The sequence below is a fragment of the Falco punctatus genome (genome assembly GCF_963210335.1).
Source record: "Falco punctatus genome assembly, chromosome: 1".
NCBI lineage: Eukaryota > Metazoa > Chordata > Aves > Falconiformes > Falconidae > Falco > Falco punctatus.
The window spans coordinates 88,099,905-88,126,638 of NC_137580.1; the positions used below are offsets into that span (position 1 = coordinate 88,099,905).

General features: G+C 46.7%; 3 protein-coding genes across 5 annotated transcripts in view; 2 read left to right on the forward strand and 1 right to left on the reverse strand.

The window, feature by feature from the left end:
- Positions 1-69: 69 nt before the first annotated feature.
- On the forward strand, positions 70-9,683 carry ESS2 (ess-2 splicing factor homolog). Of its 2 annotated transcripts, none has more exons than XM_080374577.1 (10): positions 70-310; positions 776-962; positions 1,915-2,010; positions 2,614-2,780; positions 4,708-4,825; positions 5,546-5,679; positions 5,822-5,924; positions 7,292-7,401; positions 8,310-8,425; positions 8,977-9,683. In XM_080374577.1, exons 1-10 carry the CDS (start codon positions 164-166, stop codon positions 9,260-9,262), a joined length of 1,464 nt encoding a protein of 487 aa, XP_080230703.1. In that variant the 5' UTR covers positions 70-163; the 3' UTR covers positions 9,263-9,683. The 2 variants fall into 2 exon arrangements, with proteins under 2 accessions (XP_080230703.1, XP_080230704.1); XM_080374578.1 differs by having other exon boundaries at positions 71-310; positions 794-962.
- A 145-nt stretch (positions 9,684-9,828) lies between these two features.
- On the reverse strand, positions 9,829-17,272 carry TSSK2 (testis specific serine kinase 2). Its single transcript, XM_080374851.1, has one exon. The coding sequence runs from the start codon at positions 11,238-11,240 to the stop codon at positions 10,269-10,271; it is 972 nt and encodes a 323-aa protein (XP_080230977.1). The 5' UTR covers positions 11,241-17,272; the 3' UTR covers positions 9,829-10,268.
- A 152-nt stretch (positions 17,273-17,424) lies between these two features.
- The window catches only part of DGCR2 (DiGeorge syndrome critical region gene 2), a 51,066-nt gene continuing 41,756 nt past the window's right edge, over positions 17,425-26,734 (forward strand). For both annotated transcript variants that reach the window (XR_013925900.1, XM_080374550.1), the window contains exon 1: positions 17,425-17,767. Coding sequence is in view for 1 of the 2 variants with exons in the window: in XM_080374550.1 (XP_080230676.1) it covers positions 17,689-17,767 (79 nt within the window). In the remaining variant the exon portion in view is untranslated. The remainder of the gene's footprint in view (positions 17,768-26,734) is intronic.

Genomic DNA, 26,734 nt, shown 5'->3' on the forward strand with positions numbered 1-26,734 from the left:
GCAGGGGGCGCGCGCGGCCCAGCGCGGCGCTGCTGGGCGGGGCGGCGGGTGTGGGACGTTCCGGCGGCCCGTGGCGCAGCGCGGTGACGTCACGGCGCGGCGCGTTCGCGACGGCGGCTGAGGAGGGTCAGGGAGCGCGCCGTCCGTCCCGGCCTTCGGCGCTATGGAGGGGGCGGCGGTTCCAGCGGCCTCAGACGAGGCCTTGGTTCCGGCTGCCGCCGCGGGCGCCGCCGTGACGACGGTGAAGGAGGCGACCCCGCCGACCCCGAGGCGCCCGAAGAAGATCCTGGATGAGGAGGCCTACATCGAGGTAGGCCGGCGGCGGCGGCTGGCCCGGCAGGCCGCTCTCCGGGTACCTGGGCCCAGCGGCTTCCGGCGCGGTGGGGCACGGCCCGGTCCGCCCGCGGCTACCGCCCGCTGTGAGCCCGGCTGCGGGTCGGGCCTGGCGACGGGGCAGCTCTGGGGCCGCCCCGTGGGCTCCTGCGGCCACGGCGCTCAGCGCACTGCCAGCGGCCAGGCCTCGGCTTGGAGCGTCCGTGGGCTGCGCCTCCGTCCCCCCGCCCCCCCGCCGTGGGCTGCGCGTCCCCCCCCCCCGTAGGCAGCGCGTCCCCCCCCGTCCCCCGCCGTGGGCTGTGCATCGTCATGATTGTTGTCCCCTCCGTGGGCTGCGCGTCATCGTCGTCCTGTGGGCTGTGTGTCCCCCCCTGCCATGGGCTGTGCGCAGCTGGCCCCCAGCTGGGCTGGCACTCCGAGGTGTCCCAGCATGGCCTTGCAGTTGTCTCTCTGTTTGCAGAGTTTAGAGAAAATCATTCAGCGAGATTTCTTTCCTGATGTGAAGAAGTTGCGAGCGCAGAAGGAATATCTGGAGGCTGAAGAAAATGGTGACTTGGAGAAAATGAGACAAATAGCTATCAAGTTTGGCTCTTCCTTGGGCAAATCATCGAGGGACACACCTGCACCCTGTAAGAACTGGCTTACTGGGGCGTAAGGGTTTTCTGTCTAATATTACTGTTCTGGTTTATCTAACTGTGCAGGCAGTGCTTATCTTGAAGATTGACATTGCATGGCAATTATATACCACGTTGGGCAGTAGCCAGTATCTGATGGCTGATCTGAATTTCTCTTTGATGTGTTAAGAATTCTTTCTTGAGGGAGTGGTTTTGGAGAAAACCAGCTGTTGAACAGCTGTTCCTCACAGGCATCTTTTGCCAAGTTCCTACTGCCTAGGGAGCGTTACATGCTCTAATATGCAATGTTATATTATCAGAAACTCTAAGCTGTATTTTGAATCCTTATTATAATTTTAGGGGTTCTTCTTACATCTACAGATGCATAAGGTTTTCCTGTATTGGGGGCAGAAGGTGTTGGAAGCCTGTGATTATCAGAGGGTCACACAGAAGAAATCCAGTACCCTGTTGTGTGTTCACGTTCCGTTTGAGTTCAGTGTTTCTTGCACTAAAGCCCAGTCCCTGGCTGAGCTTTCACAGTGGGGTTTAAATAACTAGCTTTCTTGAGGCAAAGGACATGTCACCAAGTGGTCTCCCTTCCTCCCCTACTGCAGGTTCTTGCTCTGGCCTAGGTTAAGATTGTTGTGCTGCTGCTTGCTTCTCTTGGCAAAAGCTGTGGATAGGGTGACAGGTACACCGGGCTGTGGCTCTCCTGTGAGTTTTTGCCAGCAGGAGGAAAATAACATCTTAGATAAGAACAAAATCTTGTTCAGTGGTTGGGACAGAATTGAACAGAATATTTTGGAGTCTTTTCACAACTTTTTAATTAAATTGTTGTTCTCTTGATGTCTTCTGTGACTTGTTTGGCACATGACCCGTACTGTCGTGGAAGATGTCACAGCAAGTGTCCTGTTGTGAGCTCTAGTAACCTGTGCTCATGTGAACCTTTTTTTTTTTTCTGTCACAGATGTTACTCCAGCCACATTTGAAACCCCAGAAGTACATCCAGGTGGCCTTCCCCTGGGGAATAAATCCAAAGTTGGCATCAAAGCTGCAGAGGAAGGTGAGAATGATGTTTCTCTAGCTGAATTCTTCAGCAGCAGGAAAATACTTCTGTGAGCTCTGCCTTCTGTAAGGATTTTAGGTATTTAGCAGATGTTTAAGGCAGTTTTCTTTAACCTTCTAGCAGGTGAAAATGATGACTCTGAAGTTCATGTAATGTTTTGTCATGTGTGTGAATTCTCAATTATGGGTCTCTTTATGGCCATGTAAATTCTTAACTCGGTTGATCTCTTTGAAGGCAGTAAATTTTTCCTGTGTCACCTGAAACTAATGCTGTAAGTAGCAAAGAAGTAGGGGCAGAGCTATTCATAGAGTGTATTAAAAACGTCTGCTAGCACTGGCCGTTTGTGCATTTTCCTTTTAACACAAATAGCTATAAATGACATAAAAGGTTTTATGTGAAAGTTGGTTATGTGTCTTCCAAAAATTTATTATTGTACCACTCTGCACATATATATTTCTTTTTTTTTTCACCAGGCTTCATATGAATTATTAGTGGGTCCATAGAAAGCTCACTGTCAGAAGGGATTAAAGAATTATGTATAGTGCTCTTATAGAATGGGAGGTATTAACCTTTCTCAGGCTTCTTCCCTCCTCTTGTTAGGAGAAGCAGAAAAAGATGATAAAGATGCACTTCCGAGTCTGGACAGCTTCTTAGCAAAGCACACGAGTGAAGATAATGCTTCATTTGAGCAGATCATGGAAGTGGCCAAAGAGAAGGAGAAAGTCAAGCATGCTTGGCTGTACAGTGCAGAAGAGGAGTATGCCCAGGTAAGGATGTGGCTCAGCTGTATCTCTGCTCTTCCAAAGTGACACAACAGGGAAACACCATTTTACATTTACATTTTAATCTTTGATTAAATAGAATATTATTTTACCTTCTGTTTTGGAATCCTGCTAGAAGTGTGGATGAGAATTCATGGGCTCTGAGCATGGGGTTATTGCATTAGACTGATGAATTACTCATCGTTGAATAAGAAAAGAAGGGTCTTGATTTTGAACAGTAGGTCCATGGGCTGTTCAGATCTAAATCTGAGCTAAGCCTGAGTTTCCTGGAGCCTGTGATAGCTCATTGCTTCCTTTTGCAATCCTGTTTTTTCCCCATCTGTACCACAAGGACAGTGTTGACATAGTTGCTGAGGATCAGTCTGTTCCTAAAGCTCTGAGACACTGAAGCATTGCACAAAGTGCAAGGATTACTGTTGGCAGTCTCATAAGCAGCAATAGCAAGGAGAGCAGCTGAGAACAGTTCCTGTTGTTTGTCCATCAGCCTTTTATTACTTGCAGTTAGATTGTCTTTCTTATTTCAGTCTTCTTTTTCTATAATCAGTAATAATCCATTCAGCTGCTGAAGTAGTGTGCATGTCATGGCTGGCTGTGCTGTCTTCCACAGCTAGCTTTGTGGGAGGTTCAGGAGCTGTTCTGGGGCTGCCATGTCAATCTTTCTCCATCAGCAGTGAGCAGCTGTCAGGGATGGATGTGGGCTGCAGTGCCTTTTAGTGAAGTTTGGCACTGACAGGAGTGTTTACTGTTGTTATGAGTGTTATGTTTTTATCTCAGCTAACGTAAACCCTTGGAGTCTGTTACATTAATGCCCTCGGTGGCTGCTTATGCATCTTCTTTGCTGCAGTGTTTCCATCCAGAATTAAAAGGCAGGCAGCGCCTGCCTTTTAGGTCAAGGTGAAGTCACTGGACCCGATCTTGTGCTGATGTTCTGTGTCTTAGGCCTGGTTTAGGTCAAGGTGAAGTCACTGGACCCGATCTTGTGCTGATGTTCTGTGTCTTCCTGTCAGCCAGCGTTCTGTTCAGACCTTGCATTTCCTTGCACAGCATGCCTGTTTGTGCAGCAGACGACTTTGCTATGCCTCATTTAACATACTCAGTGACAGCACTGCTATTTAAATGTATATGGGCAATACCTCTTAAAGAAAACATCAACCAATGTCTTTAATATATAGCTTTTGGCAGTAATTGTCTAGTTTAATTAGTGTGAGAATTTTAAAATGGAGTAACTTATCAGTGGCTGACTGCATTCTGTTAGTTTCTTTTTGGTATCGGTGATACTAGTGTGCTGGTAACAGCACACAAGTAATCGCGTGATTATGTCAAATGCTTCCATACCTGTACTGCCTATGGAAATGTTTGGAAACTCTTTAAGGATTGAAGAAGTGTCTGTTTTTCTGCTACTGTTTGCCTTAGCTAAGACAGTTTGCATGAAACTAGGACGGTGCAAATACTCTTCCGAGGTTACATGCCAAACCCTTGTAGACTGCCTTTATATTAGATATGTCATATGTTGTTCTTCCCTTATTTAGTAACTAATGCTTCATTTGAATTTTGTTTAGTAGATAGAGGAAAAAAACAGAAAGTTTGAAGTATCACAAGGGTTGTTACAAGATGTAATAAACAATGTCATAATCTTTCTGATAAGATAATTCTTTAGTCTTACTTGATTTTATAGCAGAACTTCATATGGAGCTGTTTGCAAGCCCACCTGGAAACAGGATGTTTTCTCAAATGCCACTTGCCAGAGAGAGAGAGTGCTTGTGCAGTGCCAGGTGCAAAGTGTGCTAGGGCAGGTAGCTGAGCTCATGATTGAGCTCTCCAAGTTGTGTATGCCTGATTAAAAATGGCAGGAGTCTCTTTCAGACCTCATTATTTTTTTTTCTCTTTTAATTTTTTTCCATCGCCTTTTTAGCGACGAAATGATCAGCTGGCACTTCCTTCAGCAGAGCAGCAAGCTCTGGAGAATGTGAAAGCTGGACTGGAGACCTGGGAATACACAGCTCGAAACACCCTCATGTATTATCCAACAGGTGAGGCGTGCAGGTTTCTCAGGAGAGGCATTGATTCTAGGTGGGTTGACTTCAAACAGTGCTTACGGGTTTTCTATAGATGACTGAGCAGCTCTTACTGGTAATGCTGCACATTTTCTTCTGTGATGCTCAGATATGTAAAGTTGTTTAAAAATGTTGTTGGGGGCTTCCCCTGGCCCCCCCCCCCCCCTTTTTCTTTCTTTGGACCTTTGTCCTCTGCCTCTGATTGCAAAGTTTGATCATGTTCTATTTCTCATTGAAATAGTTTCAGGAGCCAAAGCTCTTTCCAGTTTGCCCTTATTTATGAGCACTTTCTTGTCATCTTTATTTATTCTTTGCCTCTGCTCAGAGTGCTCTTTGGACTTGTTGGTCCCTTGGTTGCTGTAGAAAACTACATCATTTCATAAACACAGGATTTTTTGGCTATAAATGTGCAACTGGTAATTTCTGTAAACCAGTAGAGAAAGCAGTGTCTTGTTAGCAGTTTTCTTAAAAAGAAAAAAATTAAATCTGATCTTAATTAATAGATTTCAGGTATTAAAAAGCATATATCTAGTGCAAATTTTGTTTTAAATTGCTAGAGATAGACACTGCAATTGCTAATGGATTTTGTGTTGTGTAGGAATGTGTGGTAAGTGTGATCACGTTGGCTGGGACATTTAGAGCACGTTGTCTAGTGTTACCTGAGCCCTCTCTTAAAAAAAAGTTTTGCTTTTCAAGGTGTACCTGATGAAGATGATGTATTTAAGAAGCCCAGGGAAGTTGTCCATCGAAACACCCGTTTTGTGAAGGACCCTTTTAGCCAAGCCGTGAGCAAATCACAGCTCCAACAAGCTGCGGCCCTCAATGCTCAGGTTGGATAATTTTACTGCTTCTGACTAAAACCTTGTTAGACTTAGCCCTCTGATGTTCATCAACCAGGAGAACTGTGTGTGTGCTAGATACAACTGACTCACACCTTGCTCCTCATGAATGGTACTGTGTTTTTTATTTCAGTACAAGCAGGGCAAAGTGGGACCAGATGGGAAAGAACTGATACCCCAAGAGTCTCCAAAAGTGAATGGCTATGGATTTGTGGCTACCCCCTCTCCTGCCCCTGGTAAGAGGTTTTTCTTATATTTTTCTGATACAAGAGGACTGCTACTGCACTTATTTTGATGCTGTTTGTTCAGTACTGGGGAATTATCGTTGGTTTTGACAAGGAGGTAAGCCTTCTGTCTGTATGTCTCATGAGCTGGTGACTTTCTTGTGTACTATGTATGCCAGCTTGATGCAGTGCTTAAATCCTAGTCCAATACACTGGCAAGAGAAGCTATGCTGTACCTAAGAGGTTCTGAATGAGCTGCTGTGCCATTGCTTAGGAATCACCTAGAGGACAGTGAGCATACCTAGGCAACTGGGATGCTGTGGCTGCTTATTTTGTCCCTGGATGATGCTTCTCTAGAGCTTGAAGATAAGAATTCAAACATTTCACAAACATTAAGCTTCCAAAGAGTTCAAGTGCTCATTTTTCAAAACAAGGAGCATTCATGTCAGTGTGTCCAGTGACGTTTGCTGAGTGACATTTCAGCCTGGCTCAGGGATATGGCATATCTTGCTTCATTTACAGTCTAACGTACTGGTTTCCTCCAGGTCTACTGCTTTCTAGGTTCTTCCTTTGTCTGAATACCCTTGTGTATTATAGATTCCTTTTGTTCAGATGTATTAGCCCCAGGATACTTTCCATTAGAACAAATTTTTCTTCCAGTTGAAATGTGGTATGAGTTTTTAGCTGTTCTTCAGCAGCCGTTATGTTTCCCTGTCTTTTGTTGTTATGCTAAAAGATGAACGTAGTGATGCTTTTCCTCTGGGAAGCCTGTAGGTGGCATTTGGAGTGCACCTCCTTTCTCCATTGTGAATGCATTTTCCAAACCCTGGACAGCAGGATTTTCTAGCCAGTGACTTAGTCTGGCTCCTAGAATCTGTTCTGCGATTGTAGCTGTTACACAAGGTGCAGTCACTGCTGGGTACAGGCTAGCCTCAAGGTCAGTTGAGGGTACGTTTGGCTATTCTATGCATCTTAAGTCCTCTGCCCATTTCCCTGTTTTGAAGTAGTTCCCTCTGTTGAAGGAACTTTCATACAATAGCAGAGGGGAAGACTAGTACTGTAGAAGAAAGAAATGAAAGTGACACTCAGAAAAGCTCACCAAATGGAAAAATAAACACTTGGAAAGGACAGAGCTTGGATGTTGTAACTTTGAGGGTGATACAGCCACAGGCAGTCCTGTGAGCTTAAGGTCATGCCCTTTTAATGGGAACCCCGCGTTACATTCAACATTGGCTGTGATTTCCCCTGCAGTAGGGGGGCTCCTTTGGGTGATGATGAATTTGCTGCATTTCATTATTTGCTTCTCTAGACTTTTTTAGTGGTGAATCGATAGTCAAATGTCTTGCATGAGCATGACTTTAAATTTTTTTTTTTTTTAGGTGTGAATGAATCTCCCTTTATGACATGGGGTGAAATCGAAAGCACCCCTTTGCGTCTAGAAGGGTCAGAAACACCATATGTGGACAGAACACCCGGACCAGCCTTCAAGGTATTTCATGTCATGAGTCAGCACGTCATTCTTTTTTGAGGGGGGAGGACTAAGAAGGGAAAGGCAAGTGAGTAACTAATAGATTAACATTGTTGTGGGAGTGTGACACATCTCTGGGCTGTGTTCCCAGTCCTTGAGACTAATAATCTAAGTTCTGCTTGGAGGGTGGAGGTGTGGATATGGCTCCACATGAAAGCTGCTTGGTGGAGATACCTGAGGTGGAACACACACTGTTGGCAGGAGAGTGAGACACCATATTTGATCATGGGCCCAGACAGGGGCTTTGAGAGGAAGCTGAAGAGACACCTGATTTTAATGTATGAATGGGTAGAAATTGTAGAATTTCCCTCTGTCTTGATCTTCTGGCTGTCACAGCCTGGGGCAAGTGTATCGCTTGAGAGTAGAAAAGGTGCTCTGGCTTTGCTAATGGCACCTGACCCTGCATGCCGCCCGTCTCCTGCTGGTGTCATTGAATGTGAGCTGCCTGAGACTCTTAGTTTAAGAAAGGTGTAATTTGCTATATGCGCTCTGAAGTCCTTGACTGGTTCTCCTGCTGTTTAGCAATGTCTGTGTTTGCCTGAGAGCTGGCTGGCTACAGGCCAGGCTAGGCAAGACACAGGTGACATTGTTTGTCTAGGAGAGACATCAGGAGGAAATGTCAGAAGTAATGGCTGCTTCCTTGACTGAACTGGTTTTACTGTTTTTGTTACTTGCCAAGGCAGGTTGAAGGTGTCTCTGTGTCCTCTCTGGCTTTTATATATATATAGTAGCAGAGAGGTGTAGGCTGACCCCACTTCTCCCTGGTTTAGATCCCTGTAGGCTGGAATCCAGCTGTGAAGGTGCTTTGACTCATTTATGCAGCTCTCGTATGAGTGCCTTGGTGAGTGAACTGTGTGATGCGTTTATAGATCCTGGAGCCTGGGCGCCGTGAGAGGTTAGGACTCAAGATGGCCAATGAAGTGGCAGCTAAAAACAGAGCAAAGAAGCAGGAGGCACTTCGAAAAGTGACGGAAAACTTGGCCAGGTGAGACTTCTGTTCTGACAGGAGAACTGGGGATGCGTATTTTCTGATGAGATTTAAATCAACATATGTAGAAAGGGAGGAATAATAAGAGTACCAGCAGCATAAAGAGGTACAGTCGAACTAAAAGTTTTTAGAATTAAAAAGCTCAGTTCCTGAGGGGAGGTGGCTGGTGGCTGTCCCTCTTGTGAGCATTGCTGTTCTGCCCTGCAGCCACCCAGCAATGCGTCTGGATCAGTGTCTTGCCTCATTACAAAGAGGAGACATGATAAGTCTTGGTTTGCTGGGTCACAGGAAGGATAGAACAAGCTCAAAGGAAAAGGCAGGCAGTGCCACTTAGGTTTGGGAGGGATGTAGGAGGTTTCTGTCACTTGTCTCTCTAGAGAGACAGGCTTGTGTTTACCTGCAGGCAGAATGACTTCTGCAGCCAGTGGGTCTGGTCTGTGTGTGTGGGTGGACACAAGAAGAGTTCACCTGTGGAAGCATTCATGCTCTTTTTGGTAAATGGCAGATTTTTACTGTAAAATCTCTTAAAACTGTTTATTCTATTCCAGCCTCACTCCAAAAGGACTAAGCCCAGCAATGTCACCAGCTTTGCAAAGACTAGTAAACAGGACTGCAAGTAAATATACTGACAAAGCCCTGCGAGCCAGCTATACTCCTTCCCCAGCCCACACGGGAACTCCTGGTTACAAGACACCAGCAGGTGGGTCTCATACACCCACAAGCACACCACAGTCTAGAACAGTATCTCAGACGCCGGTATCTCAGGATACTACATCGATCACAGACAATTTACTGCAGCTTCCTAAAAGAAGGAAAGCATCTGATTTCTTCTGAATATTCCAATCACCAGCAAGGTGGTAGTGAACTGGCTGTGATCAGCTGTCTGCAAGCTGGATGTTGTCAGCTGTCGGTAGTAAGGGGTGTCTAGATACAACTGCCAGAATGGAAGCCAGTGGTTACAGTACCTGGGACCAGCACTACTCTATGTAGCTAAAATAGCCTGTGATGTGCTTTTTGGAAGCAAAGTATCTCCTGTTGTGGTATAACGTCCCTTTGAACTGCATGGGTGGGATGCACAAGGCTGCTATAGCAAAGAGATGCTTCCTGCAATGGCAGAGAAGATTCTGGACTCTTGGAAAATAGCGATAATTTTTTTAAGATATATTTCTTTTTAAGATGGCCATGCATTTAAATATGTTTCTGTACAGATGTGTCTATTTATAAAATGTAAGCCTTCCTAAAAAGTTGAACTGGACTTTCTTCCAGCTTGTCAAATTTCTTTGGTTTTGTACTTTGCAGAAGGGGGGATAACAACCATGTATAGTTGAGACATGACCCAGAATTTTAGAGGGCTTCTAACTTAATGTAGTTTAAGTTTAAACTGATGTTCTTGAACGTACAGCGGGCCTGTCAAGAGAGTTGGTATGTTATGAAAATGGTATGCATACAGTTTCAGGCATCAGTTCACACTCCCTAATAACCTGCCCTCTTACTGAATCCAAAATGTGATTGATGCACGTGTGAATTCTGCAGCCGGTGTGGTAGGAACCTGAGAAACATGAGTGTAAGAGCTGTTAAGTGTCAGCAGCACTGAAAGAAACTTTCCAATGTGTTTTGACAGTAAGTTCTCATGCCCCCAAAACATATCAGAGACAGGTCTTTTGGGAATAATAGTGTTAAGCTGTTCATTCACCTTAGCAGATGTACTGTGTTGTCTTTTGCTATGCTTTGTAAAGCCAAAGATAAAGACTATTGCTAGAAGGGTCCAGAGAAGCTGAAGTTGAGATCCAGCAGTTTACAAGTTAGACCAAATTTGTATTATTGTGAAAACCAGCCATCCTTAAGAAGATCCAGTTTCATTCTCCTCTCCTTCCCTTTCTGGAGAGTGGGATCTGCCTTGCTGCTCGTGCTCCGGCTTTCCTTCACACAGGTTTTGGGAACGCTCACCCTCTTCTGCAGCTAGCAGAGGGGAAGGGGTTGTGGATTTTGGAGTCTGCAACCATGAGTGTTTCAAAACTTCATCTATGCACAACCTCTGAGACACATTGGGCTGGAGTAAGTGGTAAATGAGGTCCTTGCACTCCGCAGTCAGATATTTTGAGTTGGGGAAGGAAATCCTGTGTTCTTTCTGAATACAGATCATTTTCCTGACATTGGAATCATCAAATGGCATTAAAGCATAGACCATTGTATACAGGATGACACCCAGGCTCCATATGTCGGAAATCCTGGGGTCACAGGGAATGCCCTGTAGCACTTCAGGGGCTGCGTACGCAGCAGACCCACAGAAGGTTTTGCTGAGAATAGTTCTTCCGTGTTTGTCCCGAGACAAGAATTTGGAAAAGCCGAAATCTGACAGCTTGATGTTGAGGTCTTTATCAAGAAGGATGTTCTCACATTTCAGGTCCCTATGAGCAAAGTCTAAGTCGTGGCAATACTTGATGGCAGAAACCAGCTGCTGAAACTTGATGCAAGTGATGTCCTCTTCCATAGCTCCTGTGTTCTTAATGTAGTCTAGGAGGTCTCCCTTTTCCCCCAGCTCCATCACAATGTACACTTTTCCAGCTGATGTCTCAAAAATCTCATAGGTTTTGATGATTGAGGGGTGGTGCAAACATCTCAAAGCCTCAATTTCCCTGGGGAGAAATCTTTTCAGGAAGTCCTGAGGACTTTTCCTCTTGTCGATTATCTTGATGGCCACATTGCATTTCAAGGGGTTGCAGTAGGCAGATTTCACTTTGCCGAAAGAGCCTTCTCCTAGCGTGTTGCTCAGGACGTAGCCTTTCTCTCCAAGCACCAGAGCGTCATCCATGGTGGGAGAGCTGGGGGGAGCTGCGTGAGTTGGTGCTGGTGTGCCTCACACGCGGTGGCAGGTGGCAGGTGGTGTACCCGCGCACCATGGTGGCTGCCTGGGGTGCTGGTGTGGCGGGTGGGTGGGCGCCCTGCACGAGCTGCTGTGTGATGTCACAGGCAGCCACACCTGCACCCTGGGCAGTCACCATGGTGCGTGGGACCCTTCGGTCCTTTTATAAAGTTGCTGGGTATCACCCAGGGCAAAACTTAACATCAAGCTGCTGAGAGACATCAGTTGAACTCCATCTTCATAGTAAAATGATCTTCATATTTACTTTTGCTAGGATGGAAGTAGCTTAAATGTTTTTATTTCCTAAAATGTACCCAAGTCTTTTCATATTTATTGTCTGTTGTCTTTTTGTATGACTCGGATGATCTTTCAGGCCCCTTGTGGGCTTGCTTCTGCTGTCCGGTGGCCTTGCTCCTCGTCAGCCAGCTTTCCTCAAAAGGGGTGGGATGCTGCTTTTTTTGTGTTCACTGGGGCTGTGTTCAAGAACTGTTGTGTTTTTTTTTCTTGTGGGCTTGTTAGGGGAAGGAGGTGGCTTCTCTAAGTTCATCTCCTTGTTGCTTACCCAGCCCCTCCATTTTGTAGTTCTGATGATTGACTGCTTTTGTAGGCTTTGGAGCTGGCTTTTTCTTAAACGTTTACTCAGTGGGGGAGTTATGTTTTGACTTCCAGCTTCTGGTGTTCTTGAGAAATAGGCACACCAACACCTTCCTGAGAAGGGTGCTGAGGATTACTGTTTTGCATGTTGATTGTTTCACTGTAATCAGCCTCTGGGGCTTTTTGCTTTGCGTTGATCTCAGCTTTTGCAAATTTGTTTTTACAGCTGCTTTGTGTGTGACTCCAAAGACTTGATGGTGTTGATGATCACAACACAGGGGCTAGGGACGATCTGGCTTCATCCACCAGCGTGGATGACAGTGTCGTTCTGAAGAACAGAAGTGGTACTTCTGACAGCCACACAGGGGCTTTTGTTTGGGTTTTTCCTCCCTTCCTTCCTTTGAAATGTTTGGCTAATCTTTATAATTAGCCAATAAAATGAAGAGCAGTTTCGGTCATATGTAGCCTGCACTCGGAGCTGTGGTTGCTCCACTGTGAGCTGACCTCTGAGTATGAGATGAGCACTTGTGTGGTGTGATCCAGCCTGCAGAAGCACCAAGCGCCTCGTACACAGCTGGCTACGCCTGCTTCCGGCTAAATTTCTTGCACCATGCCTGAGTACAAGACAGCCTGTGTAACACTTGGCTGTCTTGACACTGGCTATCATCAGGTGATGTTTTACCGAGGGAACATTCATGCTCTTCCACAGCACTTTGAGCAGTGCCTGCAGCCTTCTGTAAGGTCTGAGGTGTTTGATGCTCTTTATCTTGGTGGAGAGCTTCCTTTTGTGCAGTTTCCACTGCTACTTCCAAAACTCATGTGCCTGATTCTGAAAAACCCTTCCAAGGGACTCTGTTTTTATAGTGCACCTTGTGACAAATCAGTTGATGAACATTGCTAGGAATTGTGACTGTGAGAAATTAGTAGGGTTTGCTTTTTTTTTAGTTCTGAAATAATCAAAGGCTAAGTTACTTTGGTTTTTATGAGCAAAAAATTATTCTCAGGTACTCATGAACGAATGTAAAGGGAATCCATTTACTAAAAAGTTTCCATGCTTTCAGAGATGTTCTTTAAGGACCAAACTGACTAAATAGCAATAAAGTTCTTAGGTAATTAAAAAAACCTATTTATTTCATAATGATCACACGATCTGCTTATCTCCATAAAACGTAGGACCTCTCTGTTAGGGTGTGCAGGCAGGTGGCCAGGCTGTGGCTCGCAGTCTGGGTCACTGAAAGGACCAGGAGAAAGGAGAAGATGTGCCCAGAGATGGCTGGATGCAGCAGGTGGCTGCTGGACCACTACAGAGAGGACCCGGGGCAATGACTGAGCTTCACCCATGACTGAGGAGGCACACGGGGGCCACCTGGGGTGTGGAACCTGGCTGGGTGGAGGTGACCCAGTGAGAAACACCAAATTGAGCTGCAGACATAGCAAGGCTGGGCCCAGTGGGAAAAAGTAGTTGGAGGAGGGTTTTTTTGGGAGGAGGTGAAGGTTAGAGAAAGGGACAGATTAGAGAAGAACAACCGTGGCAACATGGGGAGAAGTTGGGATATGGGCTAGATGGGCAGAAGCAGGCTGCGATCAGTGTGCATGGCTCAAGCTCTGTGCCTGATCTCCTCTGTTGTCAGTTTTAGATGGTTCCTACCCACTTGCCAGGTGCAGGAGCTTTCTCTTCTGGGCATGGGATGCATGTAAAGGCTGGGCAGTGTTCAAGGGACCATGGATAGTGTACATGTGTGTCGGGAGCGGGATGGGGCATGTGTCTTCCATGGCATTTCAAACTGGTCGTGCTCGTACCAAGAGGTAGCTGGAATAGTAAGAGGGGAATCTTGATATCTGAGAATGATTAGTTCCATGTTGTGCAATGCATGCTTAAAAGCAGATTGCATTAAATACCCTGTGGGATGGTGTTGGCTTTTATGTTCGCCCTCAAGTGAATTAACCTACACAGCCCTACTAAAATCACAGTCTTGATTCTGCCAGACTGAAGGGCCTTCACGTGTTTGCTGGGAATGTAATTTATTTTCAGTGAAATGCTATAAAACTGGATCTCTTGAAGGGGATGTAGTGCTTTTCAGATTGGCTGTTCTTGTAACGCCTGCTGTAATGTCTGGTCTCTGCTTCCTGCTGCAGTTCAGCCCCTGCTATTTGTAATTAGGGAATCAGTAAATTCTTTGTTGCCAGATATTTTTGCTGCTGTAGCAATAGCAGAAAATGTGCCTTACAGTGTGAAAACCCATCTTGGTTCTTGAGGACTTGTGATTATTTTTTTTCTCCCATTTTTCAGAGGGCTGCAGCTTTGCACCCACCTGAAAGTGGGTTCCAGAAAGGGCTGGGGATCTGCACTGCTTTCTGCTTCTCTGATTATTTAGCTCAGAAGGGAAGCTGTGGTCAGAGATGCTTTGTTGTTTTGAAGAACCAGGCTTTTTCTCTGTAAAAATGAAGGAAATGGGGCCACTCACTCAGGGGAGTGGGAGATGGAGCAATTCCTACTTCCTCATATTTGTGTTTGTTGCCTCAATCTTGGCTCACTGCTGCTGGCCCCGCAGCAGCCGGCTGCAAAACCCAGCCCAGGGGTCTGGCCGAGGTGAGAGCCATGTTCAGCACCCTCCCTGTGAGCCCCTTCCCTCTGCCATTCCCAGGCATGGCAGCTTTTCTGCGCTGCGTTTTGGGCACAGGTGATCTGTACTCACTGGTTAGAGAAATGTGCTTTCCCAGTAAGAAACTGGGAGTGCCTGGGACGTGCCAGGGCCCACACACTCTGGGGTTCGGCGTGTTTTCACTAACATGCTCCATCCTTGCCCCTCCTGCCCGGGACATGAGCTTCCCCTGGCGCAGCCCCTGGTGCCCCTGCCTGCGGGCTCGAGGCCAGTGCAGCGTGCCGGGCAGCTCTGCCTTGCACTGCCTGCAGCTCGGCCAGGGCGTGCGTGGGCAATCCCGTACTGCTCAGCACTGGGAAATGGGAGCCTCTTACCCTTCGCCATTGCCCTGCCACATAGCTGGGCTGCTGGTTGCCCCTTTGCTCAAGGGTACTGCGTGGTTTGTGGCGCTCGCCCCGTTCATGTGTGTGCTCCAGACCTGCCTCTGTTCGGAGCTGGTGGGGTGCTGCCAGTTGCGACTTGGGGAAGCAAGGGCTGCCTTTCCTTGGGACGAAAGCCAGGGACAAGCAGCCAGTGCCCTGCTCTCATGGTGGAGGCATCGTAGGACATTCATTTCTACATTGTCATTGTCTACATCTACATTGTTAATGCCCAGGCCTGGGTGTCATGGGCTTGGGTTGGATAAGGAATGTCCTGGATCAGTCTGGGGACATGCATGCCACTGAGCTGCAGGAAGCCAGGCTGAGAACAGCCTCCCCCCACAGCATCCCTTGGGAGGAACAAAGCTGGGGACTTTGTTGCTCGTGTTCCGTGCTGGAGGATGTTGTCACACTTCAGGTCCCCAAGGACACTCGGATTGTGACGGTATTTGGCAGCACATGAGAGCTGGCAAAATGGGTTTTGGCCTAAATCTTCAGTCAGCTTCTCGCTGCTTGTGACGCACTCCAGTGGGTCCCCAAGCAGATGTCCCCGGCCACGCAGACCTGAGGCCCTGCAGGGCTCACAGCTCTAGGGGTTGGAGCCACAGCTCGCGCTTGCTGCTACCTCGCTCCAGGGAGCAACAGTTCCCAGCTCTTGGCAGGCACCAATTTCCACTGTCACATTAAAAAACTTCACATTTAGGTTTGGAAAAAGCATCTTCCTAATGCTGCTGAGCATGGCAACAGCTCCTGCAGGACCAGAGGGGGTGAGTGCCCAAGAAAACCCAGAAAAACCGCATGCCCCTGCCCACGGGTTAGCAGCCTGCACCTGGGCAGTGGCTGAGGGGAAGCAGAAGAAATGGGAGAGCAGAGGTATCTGTACATCCATCAGGAATACCCCTGAGGGAGGTTTACTGCTGGATATAGCAAGTACTTGGTATTAATCAGGAAACAGGGAGTGTGTGTAGGTTTGGATCAAAATGGTCCTTACTGGAATTTGAATGTGTTTTTTTGAAAACTTCAGCTGGTGACATAGAAGTAGAAAAGATGTTGTTGTAAATACTAAAAACATATAAAAACTTCCCAGGTGGCTTCCCAGGTTTTGGCTTTGACTCTGAATAAGGTTTTACTGCAAAGCCTGGAATTCCCCGCAGAGTAAAGCACCCTGCCAATGCCAGCAGCCCCGGCGGGTCAGCCGCTGTATCCAGCCCTGTCCGGCACTGCCCAAACACTGCTGCTTTGCTTCCCGGCATCAGAGCAGCTTCCAGCTCAATTTGGGAGGTGGGTGTTAAAGGTAAAACTGCCTTTTGATCCCAAACATCACCTGGGCTGACCCCCAGCACCAGGATTGCTGTGGCACTGGGGCTGGTGCCTCCTGCCCAGGCTGGGCTCCCTGGCCACACCAGGCACCACCCAGCCCGGCATGAAGTGCACCAACACCCAGGGTCAGATTCCTGAAGGCACCTGTCATGTGCAGGGCCATTAACACGGATCGGAGCCACCCAGCTAGCGTTCGTTACGCCTTTCCTCTCCGGCTGGGCCTGGGAAGGGGGAGCACGGTGTCTGCAGGAGGTGTGGAAGCTCCAGCTGGCACCAGGGCCCTGGCTGCAGGGATGTGCCACACCGGCTGCTGCTTGTTGGCGTCACCCCTGCAGACGTGTGAAAACAGGCTGTCACCCCGCAGTGGGCAGCGGGAGCAGGGTAACGAAGCAGGCAAACGATGGCCAAGGTTGGGAAACTCCAGCGCTTGGTGCCTGTGCTGTGGGGACAGCCAGGTGACAGGGCTGGGAAGTCCCCATGGAGGCAGGGAGAGGCATCGTTGGGGATAGAGAGGAGCTGGAAGGGTCGTCCTGGGGGACAGAGGAGGGTCCTTGAGGCTGTTATGGAGGGACAGGGCAGGCTGGCTGGTGGTGGAGATGGAGGGGACTGGTGAGGGCCACCCTGTGGGGCTGGAGGGGACAGGGCAAGGGATGAAGGGAACATGGCATGGCCATCCCAGGGGCACAGAGGGGACTGGTGGAGGCTACCCTGGGAAATGGACGGAAGAGGGCAAGGCCACTCCAGGGGGACGGAGAGACTGGGGTTGCCATCCTGGTGAGGGCAGAGGCGACTGGTAGCCGCCGTCCCGGGGGGACGGTGGTGGCTGGCGATGGCCATGCCGGGGACCTGGCGGGCGGGTGGGAGCTGTCCGGGCGGGATAGAGGGCACCGGTGGAGGCATTTCTGGGGGGAACGGAGGTGGCTGGCGGTAGCCGCCCCGGGGGGACGGAACAGAGTGGGCAAGGAGACCCGGGGGTCACGGAGGGACGGGGGTGTGGCCGGGGACCCGCGCGCCGCCGCCCCCGCTGCCCCGCGCCGCTCGGCAGCGGCCGGCCCGCGCTGGGCGGGGCGTGTGCGGACCCGGGCGCTCGGCCCCGCCCCGGCCTCGCCGATTGGCCGAGCGGCGCGCGGGGGGGAGGGGGCGTGGCAGCGCGGGGGGAAGGCGGCGGGGAGGTGCGGCCGCCATCTTGTGCGTCGCCGGAGCCAGGCGAGCGGCCCGCAGCGTGGCGCCGCCCGACCCCCGCGCTGCTCCCGCCGCCGCAGCCGCCGCCGCAGCCAGGGCCGCTGCCTCCCGCCCGGGGGCGGCGGCGGACGGGGGAGGGGAAGAGTTCGGTGCGGACGGGGGCCCCCCGCGGGCCCGGCGGCGGCGGCGGCCCCTCCTCCCGCCGCTCCTCCCGCCGCACCTCGCGTCCCTCCCCGCGGGTTTGTGGCGCTGCGCCGGGGGAGGATGAACGGAGGATAAATGGTGCCCAAGGCGGACAGCGGCACCTTCCTCCTCCTTTTCCTCTTGGTGCTGAGCATCACCGAGCCGCTGCGGCCAGGTAGGGGCGGCGGGGCCGGGGATGCCGGTTCTCTTCAGCCTGCGGGCGGGTCCCGGGCCCGGGGCCGTGCGGGCGCGGGGGGCTTCCCGAGGCGGGGGGCGAGCGGCGGGCCCGGGGCCGGCCGGGTTAATCTCCGGGTTAGCCTGCGGGTCAGCCTCTGGTGAGCGGCGGGGGCTGCCGGTGCCGCTCCGCTCCCGCCGGGGACGGTGCGCCCGGAGGGGTCCGGCTCCGGGGTCGTCGGGGCCCAGAGCCGGGCCCGGGCCTGGGGGTTGCTCCGGGGCTCAGCTGGGGCCTGTCGGCTGCTCCTCTGCACTTTTAAAGATGCGGGACCTGGGTGAATCCTGGGGTGAAACATCGGCCCCCTGTGCTGGCTGGCAGCGTCCTGAGAGGGCTGTGCGTTAGGGTGAAAAACCCTCGTTCGAAAGTTTGAAAGCTTGAGCAGAAAGCTGCATAACCCTACAGGTAATTAGCAGTAGAAATGCGGCGCCATGACTAAGTTTTCAGGTGCTTCTTACTTAACCTGCTTTTATGTTGTGGGCCTTGGATGACAGCAAAACAAGGCAAACCCCCTCATTTTTAAAGTGCCATTTGATCATGCTGGAAAGAGGAAAAAACCCTGTTGCATCTTGGTTTGTATGTCATCTTCCCAGTTCTGTTTTTTCTTCTTTTAGGGAAGCAGTTTAGTGATGGAGTTTGCGTGGTAGCTGCTAGGCACAGTGCTTTAAAATGTTAACTTTGGAGAAATGTTTGGTGGTTGCTGGTTGAAAGCTACAGCTTTGCTAGGTATGTCACTCGGTTGGGGATTCTTTTTGGGTGTTGAACTTGCTTGGAGCTTGGCAGAGCCCTCCCGTATCTTGGGCTGCTCTTGCCAAAAAGCATGAATAGCCAAAGCGTGAGGCTGCCTGGAGTGGCTTTGCAGGTTTGGGAGCCATCCTCCCATCGCACCGTGCGACTGCTCCTGGGTGATGCTCTCTCCTTCGTAAATAGGAGAGTAAGAACAATGGTGTGCTTTGAAATCCCCTGGTTCTTTCTCTTCGAAATAACTCTTACGAGCCAGACTAATAAAGCGTAACAGTATTAGTGCACTGCGTTTAAGTAAGTTCCCAGTACAGCTGAAAGACAATTGGGTCAGTGTAGGCGGTCTTACTGAAATAACTAACTTGGATGTTGAAACTGCTCTTGTGTGTGCCTTGCTTTGTTTTAGCTTGTTTCTGGCGGTGCAGTAAATACATACAGCTTATGATATGCTCTTAAGTAGCCGGAAAAAAAACCCAACACCCAGCCATGGAGTTGCTTAGGGCTAGAGGCTTTTCTGTGGGAGAAGATACTATGTAAAACTGATTTCAAGTAACCTTCTTTATAGCTGGCACTAAGTGCTACAGACAGCTGAATTAACGGTTGAAAAGGTTTAGCAGAGATTCGTAGCTGTGTGTACTTTTACAGATGGGTTGATTTGACCCTGAACTCTGCTGATGTTGAGCACTGTAGCCTCCTAGAAATTAGAAAGTGGCATTTTTCATATTGTGTCAGAACATTTGTTGCTCCAGTCTGATACTAAATCTGTCAGCAGCCGATGCTTGATTAAGACAAGTTTTTCACCAAGGTTTGCTTCTTTAAGGCAAACGTAGTCTGTTTTGGTTTTTTTCCTCCACTGGTGCTCTAATGTACCTGCTTTAGAGATTTGTGGTGCTGTAGCCATGCTGGCAGAAGCATCCTTCTTGTGAGCAAACCTTAACTCTCATCTGCTCAGGTTATACACCACTGGCTTTGAAACCAGTAGCATTAGGATTCCTCTATGGCAGCTATGTATGCGTTCCTCGAAATTTTGCTTGAACCATATGTATTCCTGAACCTAATGTGAAGTTATCCAACTGGATGTATTGTTGCAGCTAGAATTACTTGCTGCACGAGGAATTTCCAAATTCCACTTGGAATACATTCATCCATCCTGTTTACTTGGAGGCTCCAGTGAGTGTGGTGGTTGAGCTGTCCATGGTGATGCCTCTCCTTCCTCCTCAGAAGAGAGCCCATTGCTTCAGGGTGGCCTCACATCTTTTTGCCGATGTTGTTTGCTTTTTAGCTTACTTTGATGTCTTGAATCTACTGTCCCAAATAGATCACCCATTTAGTAGATTAAATAGTATGTGGATTGATCCTGAAACAGAAGATGGCTAACCTAATAACAGCAGGGAAAATCTGGTTCATGCAAGTGCAGAGGATGTACAGAATGAAATTTGTCGTTTTAATCAATGGTGAAGAAGTATTCCTTGTCTTTTTTGGGGAGGTGCATGGATTTCCTCAGAAAGGGAAGTGTATTTGGACTTAGAATTTATTTTCCTAGTGGTGTTTTTCTTTTTCCTTCTTTAAACCTGTGTATTGTAGCAACTGTCTCATTGGTTTAGAAGGGATGCCTGCAGCTTGCTTAGCTTAAATCTGTACTTGGAACTATCAACTGAGTGCTGCAGAGTGATGGGAGGTTTTATGTACTCTGAGATGAATGTGTAGTCCCTTCACAATTCAGTCCCAGCGAGTCAGGCACCTCTTTGTGCTTCCATGTTAATTTGACGCTAGCTTTGTATCCATGTTCTTGCTGTGCTCTTCAGATAAATAAAACCTTCTTTTAAGCCTCCTCAACTGTAGTATCTTTTCAGGCAATCTGAAAGCCAGTGATTTTATGTGGACTTATTTTTTTCCGCATTTAACGTGAGATAGGTTTTAGTAAATTAGGGGAGAAATTAATTAAAATTTGTTTTTTCCTGATTTTTTCCATCTTGGTTACATGAGTCTGTTTTACACTACTGCGTCACTAACAGCATCGGGTACTTCCAACATACCATGACATCCTCCCTAGCCGTGGAGGCTTGGGTTCCTGAAGGTATGGTGGGCAGTTAAATTTTTCTGAATCTGTGGACTTTTAATGGTAATTTTGTGTCTCTGAGAATCTCTGCTCAGATTTTGTTGTCCCATTATCTGCTTTCCTGTTCTAACAGTTTTGGCCATCAACTGCTTGTTTTGACTAGTTGCCTGCTTTATAATTGTTGTTATAATTGTTGAAAGAGGTTTGTTGTGTTTTTTGTTTTTTTTTTTTTTTTTTAAGTAGGGCATTTCTCTTTGAGTTGTTACTCATGTGTTTGGAAGCTGCTGATGTGAATTGAAGCTGAATGTATTGGACTTTTCCAACTATATGGGTATACAGTGAAGGACTAACTTAATATATTTATTCCTATAAACACTTACTGAATTGATTATATCTGGTGTTCAGATACTTGCTCTTGGGGATATTTACTACAGTAGGGTTTGGCTTAATATTATCTTTTCTGGGACAACTTGAAACATCTGCTTTGGGTTATCTGACTAGCTGGCTGAGAGCTGTTGTCTTTATGTGAAGAAATACTTCAGTGATGTGTTAACTGAGTCACAGTAAACTGTAGTGGTCCTAGCTTGAATTTAGACTGAGTTTCTGAACACTAATGTATTTTTTTGGTTGCTGAAAAAACATTGGAGATGTAAATTATTACTAATTCAGTTTTGCAGCACCGTTTGAGAATATGTAAGAAATTGCTGTTTCTGTCAACATCCCATTGCACAATCAAAAATCAAAGGTTTCAGCGTCTTTAACATTGGGAACTTAAACAGTCTGGAGTAACGAGGATGACATGTTTCAAAATATTGTTTAGAGGATTAATTGAGATCATTGCTAAAGACAATAACATGTTTTCATATTTCTCTAACATGATACTGCTGCTTGCTGATGGAAAACACTTTAACTTGGTCAGGCTTTATATTGGATTTTGTAATAATGGTTTAGTACAGAGCCTTGTGAATGTAGGTCATCGGGCTTTCTTATTAGAGCATTTGCCAGGCAGCTAAAAGCCAATTGAGTTCTTGTTCTTGCAGCTTTTTTCCTCCACTTCAAAGCTAGCTAGAGGAAGTAATTTTATTTCCAAAGTTCTGTTTTTGAAAATTTTGCACAATTTATCTAATTGGCAATACTTAGAAAGACTTGCCAGCCCAAGTGGTCTAATAAAAAATACCCACAACTTCAGCTTTAAGATTGAACTTTTCATACACTTTGGTGTTTGCTTGCACGCAGCTGGCAATTATACTCTTACTGGTGGGGTGTTGGTATCTTGACACAATACAGTTGACAAGTGTGTTTAAATTGCCAGCTCTTTCTTGTCACTTAGTAAAAAATTGTAGGTCTTAAATGCAAGGCAGAACTCCTGGAAGTAGAAGTCTAAACAGACCCACAATCAACATAATTTCAAGGTGATCCACTTGTGTGCTGTGACTGAATGTGTCTGGTTTGCCTTCCTCTGCTCTGAAGGGAGTTTGCTGGCAGGCAAATAGAAGCCTGTATTTTGCTTTTTGTTCACTGTCTCTACCTTAGCAAGAGCTGTGCTGAGTAACACTTACCCAGTTCCATGTCGTTGCTAGCTGCAGTCCCTGTCTTTGTTTAGCTGAATTCCCAAGTGAGGGCTTCTAGATGTGAGGGGCAGAAGGGTTTTTATCACACCTCCTCAGTTTTGCTGAAAGCAGGGCTGGGCTTTCTTCCAGTTTTATGTTCCCCCCTCATCCTCTTCTTAATCCACTGGTTTTAGGGTTGGGGTTTTTTTACTTCCTACTGTTAAGTATTAGTGTGCTCGTTTCCTGGTGTTCCTGTGCTCTGCTGTTTGCTGTTACAAGCTGCGAAGCGAGGTTGATGGGTTTGAAAAGGCTTTCATGCGGCTGCTATCAGTGTAGCAGAGAGAAAAGGCAGAAGGTATCAGACCTTATTAGCAGGTCTGATACTTTAAGACTGGTAATTCCTGGTGTTAATTATAAGGCTTTTTTTTTTTTCTCTTTGCTACTAGTCGTGGCTACAAAGTAAAGGAGAAGAAATTCAGTAGGCAGAGGGCTGTTTGCATGCATTGCTCTGGTTCTGAGAAGTAATAATGGAGAAGGGGAACATGAGGGTTTGCAAACACGCGACTTCTACGTCCCTTTGGTAGGTTTGAGAGTAAAGGAAGATTAAGCCAGAACAGCAGAAGTGACGGAGAGCAGCCTGCAGCCTCTTGCTGTAGCACGAGAAGGCAGCTGTTGAAGTGCAGCTTCGTTCTCAGTAATTAAGGGGAAAGGCACAGCTAGCTTGAAGAGAGAAGAATTTTAGATGCTAAGTGTGAAAGATGTAAAATCCCCTAGTGAATGTCAGACAACCAGCCAATACTCCAATGAATTACCCTGTCTCCTGGAATTAGCTTTGTTAGGGCTGGTTTTGATGTTGAATTGTAGTGCAAGATGGATCTCTCTGGTCCATCTTTGAGTAGTACCTGGTTCTCTGGGGTTTTATGTGGTGAATTCTTCTAACTTTTATAAGGTCTTGTTTAATCTGATGGGATGCATATAATTTATTTTGTGATTAGCAGCACTTCTTGTTGAGCTTGCATGCATTGCACTGTGCAGAGCCTGCACACCCCAATTTGAATTTCTAGTACCTGAAGCTTGGCCAGAGCAGAACCTGGAAACAGCTCAGCAGCATTCCTGCTCCTGCCCTTCAGGGTTTAACGTGGGTGCTTGAGTTTGTCTTGTATTTAAAAATGAAGTAAGTGTGTGAGGGGTTCTTGCACTGATAACTTGAGCAAGGAAGTCCTTGAGATGGAAAAGGAACAGATCACAGCTGATGAGAGGCTCTGCTGGTCCTTGCCTCTGTGATCTCAAGGACTAACCTGTGATGGGAAGAGGTTTGCTAATCTTTTGTTCTGTGTAGACTGATAGAAACTTAGGGCTAGAAGGGATACTAAGAGATTGCATCATTCGTCATCTTGTCCCAAAACAAAATCTCATAAACCCGGGCAATTCTTGAAGGATATTAGTCTGGCACATTTTTAATGATTTCCTGTGATAGAGACTCCAAACACCAGATTCTTTTGGTCAGTCTAGTTGCCAGTCTGTTGCTTGTTCTGCAGTTGCAACTTACTATTAATGTCTAAATACAGTGCTGTGCATGTGTCTGTTGTATGCCACAGTTTCAAATAACAGTTTGGCAGTTTCCCAAGACCGTTTGGATGCCAGGACCCGCCAGTTTCTCAGCGGTGGGTGCCTGGCAGTGCTGTTCCTTCCTGGCTTTCCAGTCTCTGGAAGGGTTTCCATAACCATTCAAGATCCTTGCACGGCAAGCTCACACCTTTGCACTGTACTTCCCATGATGGTTTTGTAGAGTACCTATTCAGTTGAGGAGAAATCACACATCGTTTGGTGAAGTTGTCCTTGAGCTGTAGCAGAACTCTAGCTACCGAGTTGCTTAAAAATGTGAGTTCGGGATTAACCTTCAATCTGCATTCCCCAAACTGAAATACTTGGGTATCTCATAGTTTCCTGTGAACTGTTTAATTTTGTTGTTGTATTAAATGGTCAGCCTGCTAATTCTGGGTTTGATGAAGAGCATTTTAATGGTATTTGCTATATGGAACTCCTAAGGAAGTTGTTATTAGTGTTTGATGCCTGCCATTTAGATGATTTAGAAATACAATTTTAAATTTAATGGCAATTGATAGTTGGCTCATTAACTATAGCTAAACAGAATAACATTCAACTTCCTAGTTAATTAAAATTGGTTGATCTAACCATTATATTTAGCTTCTGTTCTGTTTATTGATTAGTGCTTGACAATTGTCAGCCAGCTCAGTGGGTAGAGATGCAGAATTAGCTTTTAGTGGCTGCTCTTGGGACATTTCCCTTAACTTACTGATTTTTTTCTTTGTCATATTTTCCTGTAGCTTTTTCCTGTGTTGTCTTCTCTTTCACATACCTCCTATGCTGTGCTTCCTCATACCTTTCCTGCTATGAGACCAGTTACTTGGAATACCCAGTGAAATTATTTGGGAACCAAAGCTAGCAGAAAAACGGGATTAAGTGCCGTTTCTGGTAGAATGATCCTGGGTGTACTGGGCTGGCCGCAACTGTTTTCTTGAGGGAGCTTTAGATGTTGCTTTGAAATGCTGAAGCCTCCATCAGTTTGTGATTTGACGTTCAAATCTGCATTGCAGAGTGGGCAATGCCACAGCAGCTGAGGTTTGAAGTGGGTGAGTGCAGCCCTTAGATCTGTGTGGAGGGAGGTCAGCTCCAGCCTGGACTGTGGCTCTCTCAGCCCAGCTGTGCCCTCAGATCTCTGTGGGAAGATAGATGGGGTGATAAAAGGGTAGGTGTCTGAGAAGAATTTTATGTAAAACTGAGTTAGTGTTTTCCTTCAGTATCTGAATGTTTTGTCTGTGCTAATATTTCTTTAGCAATTTAAATAAAAAGGTTTCTTCTGACTTAAAAGTAATGTGTCGTCTTTTATACAATTTAAAAGAAAGCAAATAACCCTGTTTCTAATACCTGCTTGATTTGAGTTTGTGCCCAAGTAGGATTTTGCCTTATGTACACTTAACTTTGAAAACATGTTGCAACTTCTTTTAATCTAGGGGTGATCAAAACTGTATTTGTGTTTCTGCCTGGATTTGTGAAATTGTTATGCTTAAATTCCTCTTTACTGATTAAAATACAGTAACATAGATGTACTCTGTTAATGAGATCTTGGAAGAACCTGTATGAAGAATTGTGGATCTTGCAGGAGTGAGATCCAAGTGCAAGGGCTTAATGTGAAGCATTGCCCCACACCCCCCCCTCCCCCTTCCGTACTGGTAGTAAGTGGATTGGAAAGAAATGGTTCAAAGGCACTATAGTATAGGAGTGATCATCTGTGGTTTTTTGAGCAGTAATGAAGCTGAATATAATTTTTCTATTGATGCAACAGCTAAAAAATGGCAAAGATCAAGCTTCACACACTTCTGACACATGTGCATGATAGAAGCTGGTTGAAGAGCTGAAGAGCGCTGGCAGTACATGAGCTGTTACAAGGTGTGGGGAATGACAAAATTACTCTTAAAGGGTTAGCTGGCTTTTTGTAAACGTGTTGGACTTTTTATTTCCTGACTTCTGATAGAACTGTTAAACTTACGGGTTTGATATGAAATTTCTGTTTAGGTATTTGTTTTACTATGGAACTAGAAAGCACAGTATCTCGTACAATGTGGACAAACACATCAGTGACTGACACTGGCTGCATTCCTGCCGTGTTCGGCTTCAGCTGAGCAGGGGAATGCTATTCAAAGCACGAGCCATTTGCTCTAGTACATGATAGCCACTGCACCAGCTACTGTGCAAAGGATAAAATGGGTTTTCCGTATGTGAGGTCAGAATATTTCTGTATATCAGATTTTTGCTTTTAAGTGTTCTAGGTGATTGCTCATGAAGTTTTGTACAAGATGTGAAGAAAAAAATGAAATGGGAGCAAAAGCTTTTTTTAGTGCGACCTGCATTTGAATAGTGCTCATGTGCATGTTTCCTGTCTCCCTGAATTGTTAGATTCTTATTTAAGACCACATTTTTTATTCAAGACCATGACCTTCCTTAGGGCCCTGTAGAGAGCTGTTTCATGTTCATTTGGTTTTGAAATTAAGAAATGACATTTATTTTTGTAGAATGGGGTGGTTAAAAATATCTGATTTCATAGGTAGGATTTTGTCACCTGTTTGGCATTAAAGACTATTGCAGTTCCTCGTGTTTTAATTCAGTGAGGTATTGTAAATACATACTTGGCCTTAAATTACATGTTTTTATTGATTTGTTTGCATTGCTGTTGTAGTGAAAGTTTGAGGATATGATTAAATACTATTCAGTCCTGGACTGGGGGCAGGAAACAAACCCGAAAGATGAGATACTAACTTTTTTGTTTTCCTGCAAAGTAGGAACATGTGTTGTCTTGTCAAAAGTAAAATGGGCTTACTAACTAACAGTGCTGAAATCTGGCAATTCCTACTTTCAGTTTAATGGTGGCTACAAATTAGCCTTGATTGCTCTGACAGTTCTTGAATTGCTGTTATCGTGTTTCATCTGAATGCTCTTCTTGTTGAAACCTGATCTAAATGAAATACTAATATAGTTAAT

Coding starts and splice junctions, on each gene's coding strand:
- ESS2 (XM_080374577.1), top strand. CDS start 164: ATGGAGGGGGCGGCGGTTCCAGCGGCCTCAGACGAGGCCTTGGTTCCG. Junction 963..1,914: donor GAGGGACACACCTGCACCCT/GTAAGAACTGGC, acceptor TTTCTGTCACAG/ATGTTACTCCAGCCACATTT. Junction 2,781..4,707: donor CAGAAGAGGAGTATGCCCAG/GTAAGGATGTGG, acceptor TCGCCTTTTTAG/CGACGAAATGATCAGCTGGC.
- TSSK2 (XM_080374851.1), bottom strand. CDS start 11,240: ATGGATGACGCTCTGGTGCTTGGAGAGAAAGGCTACGTCCTGAGCAAC.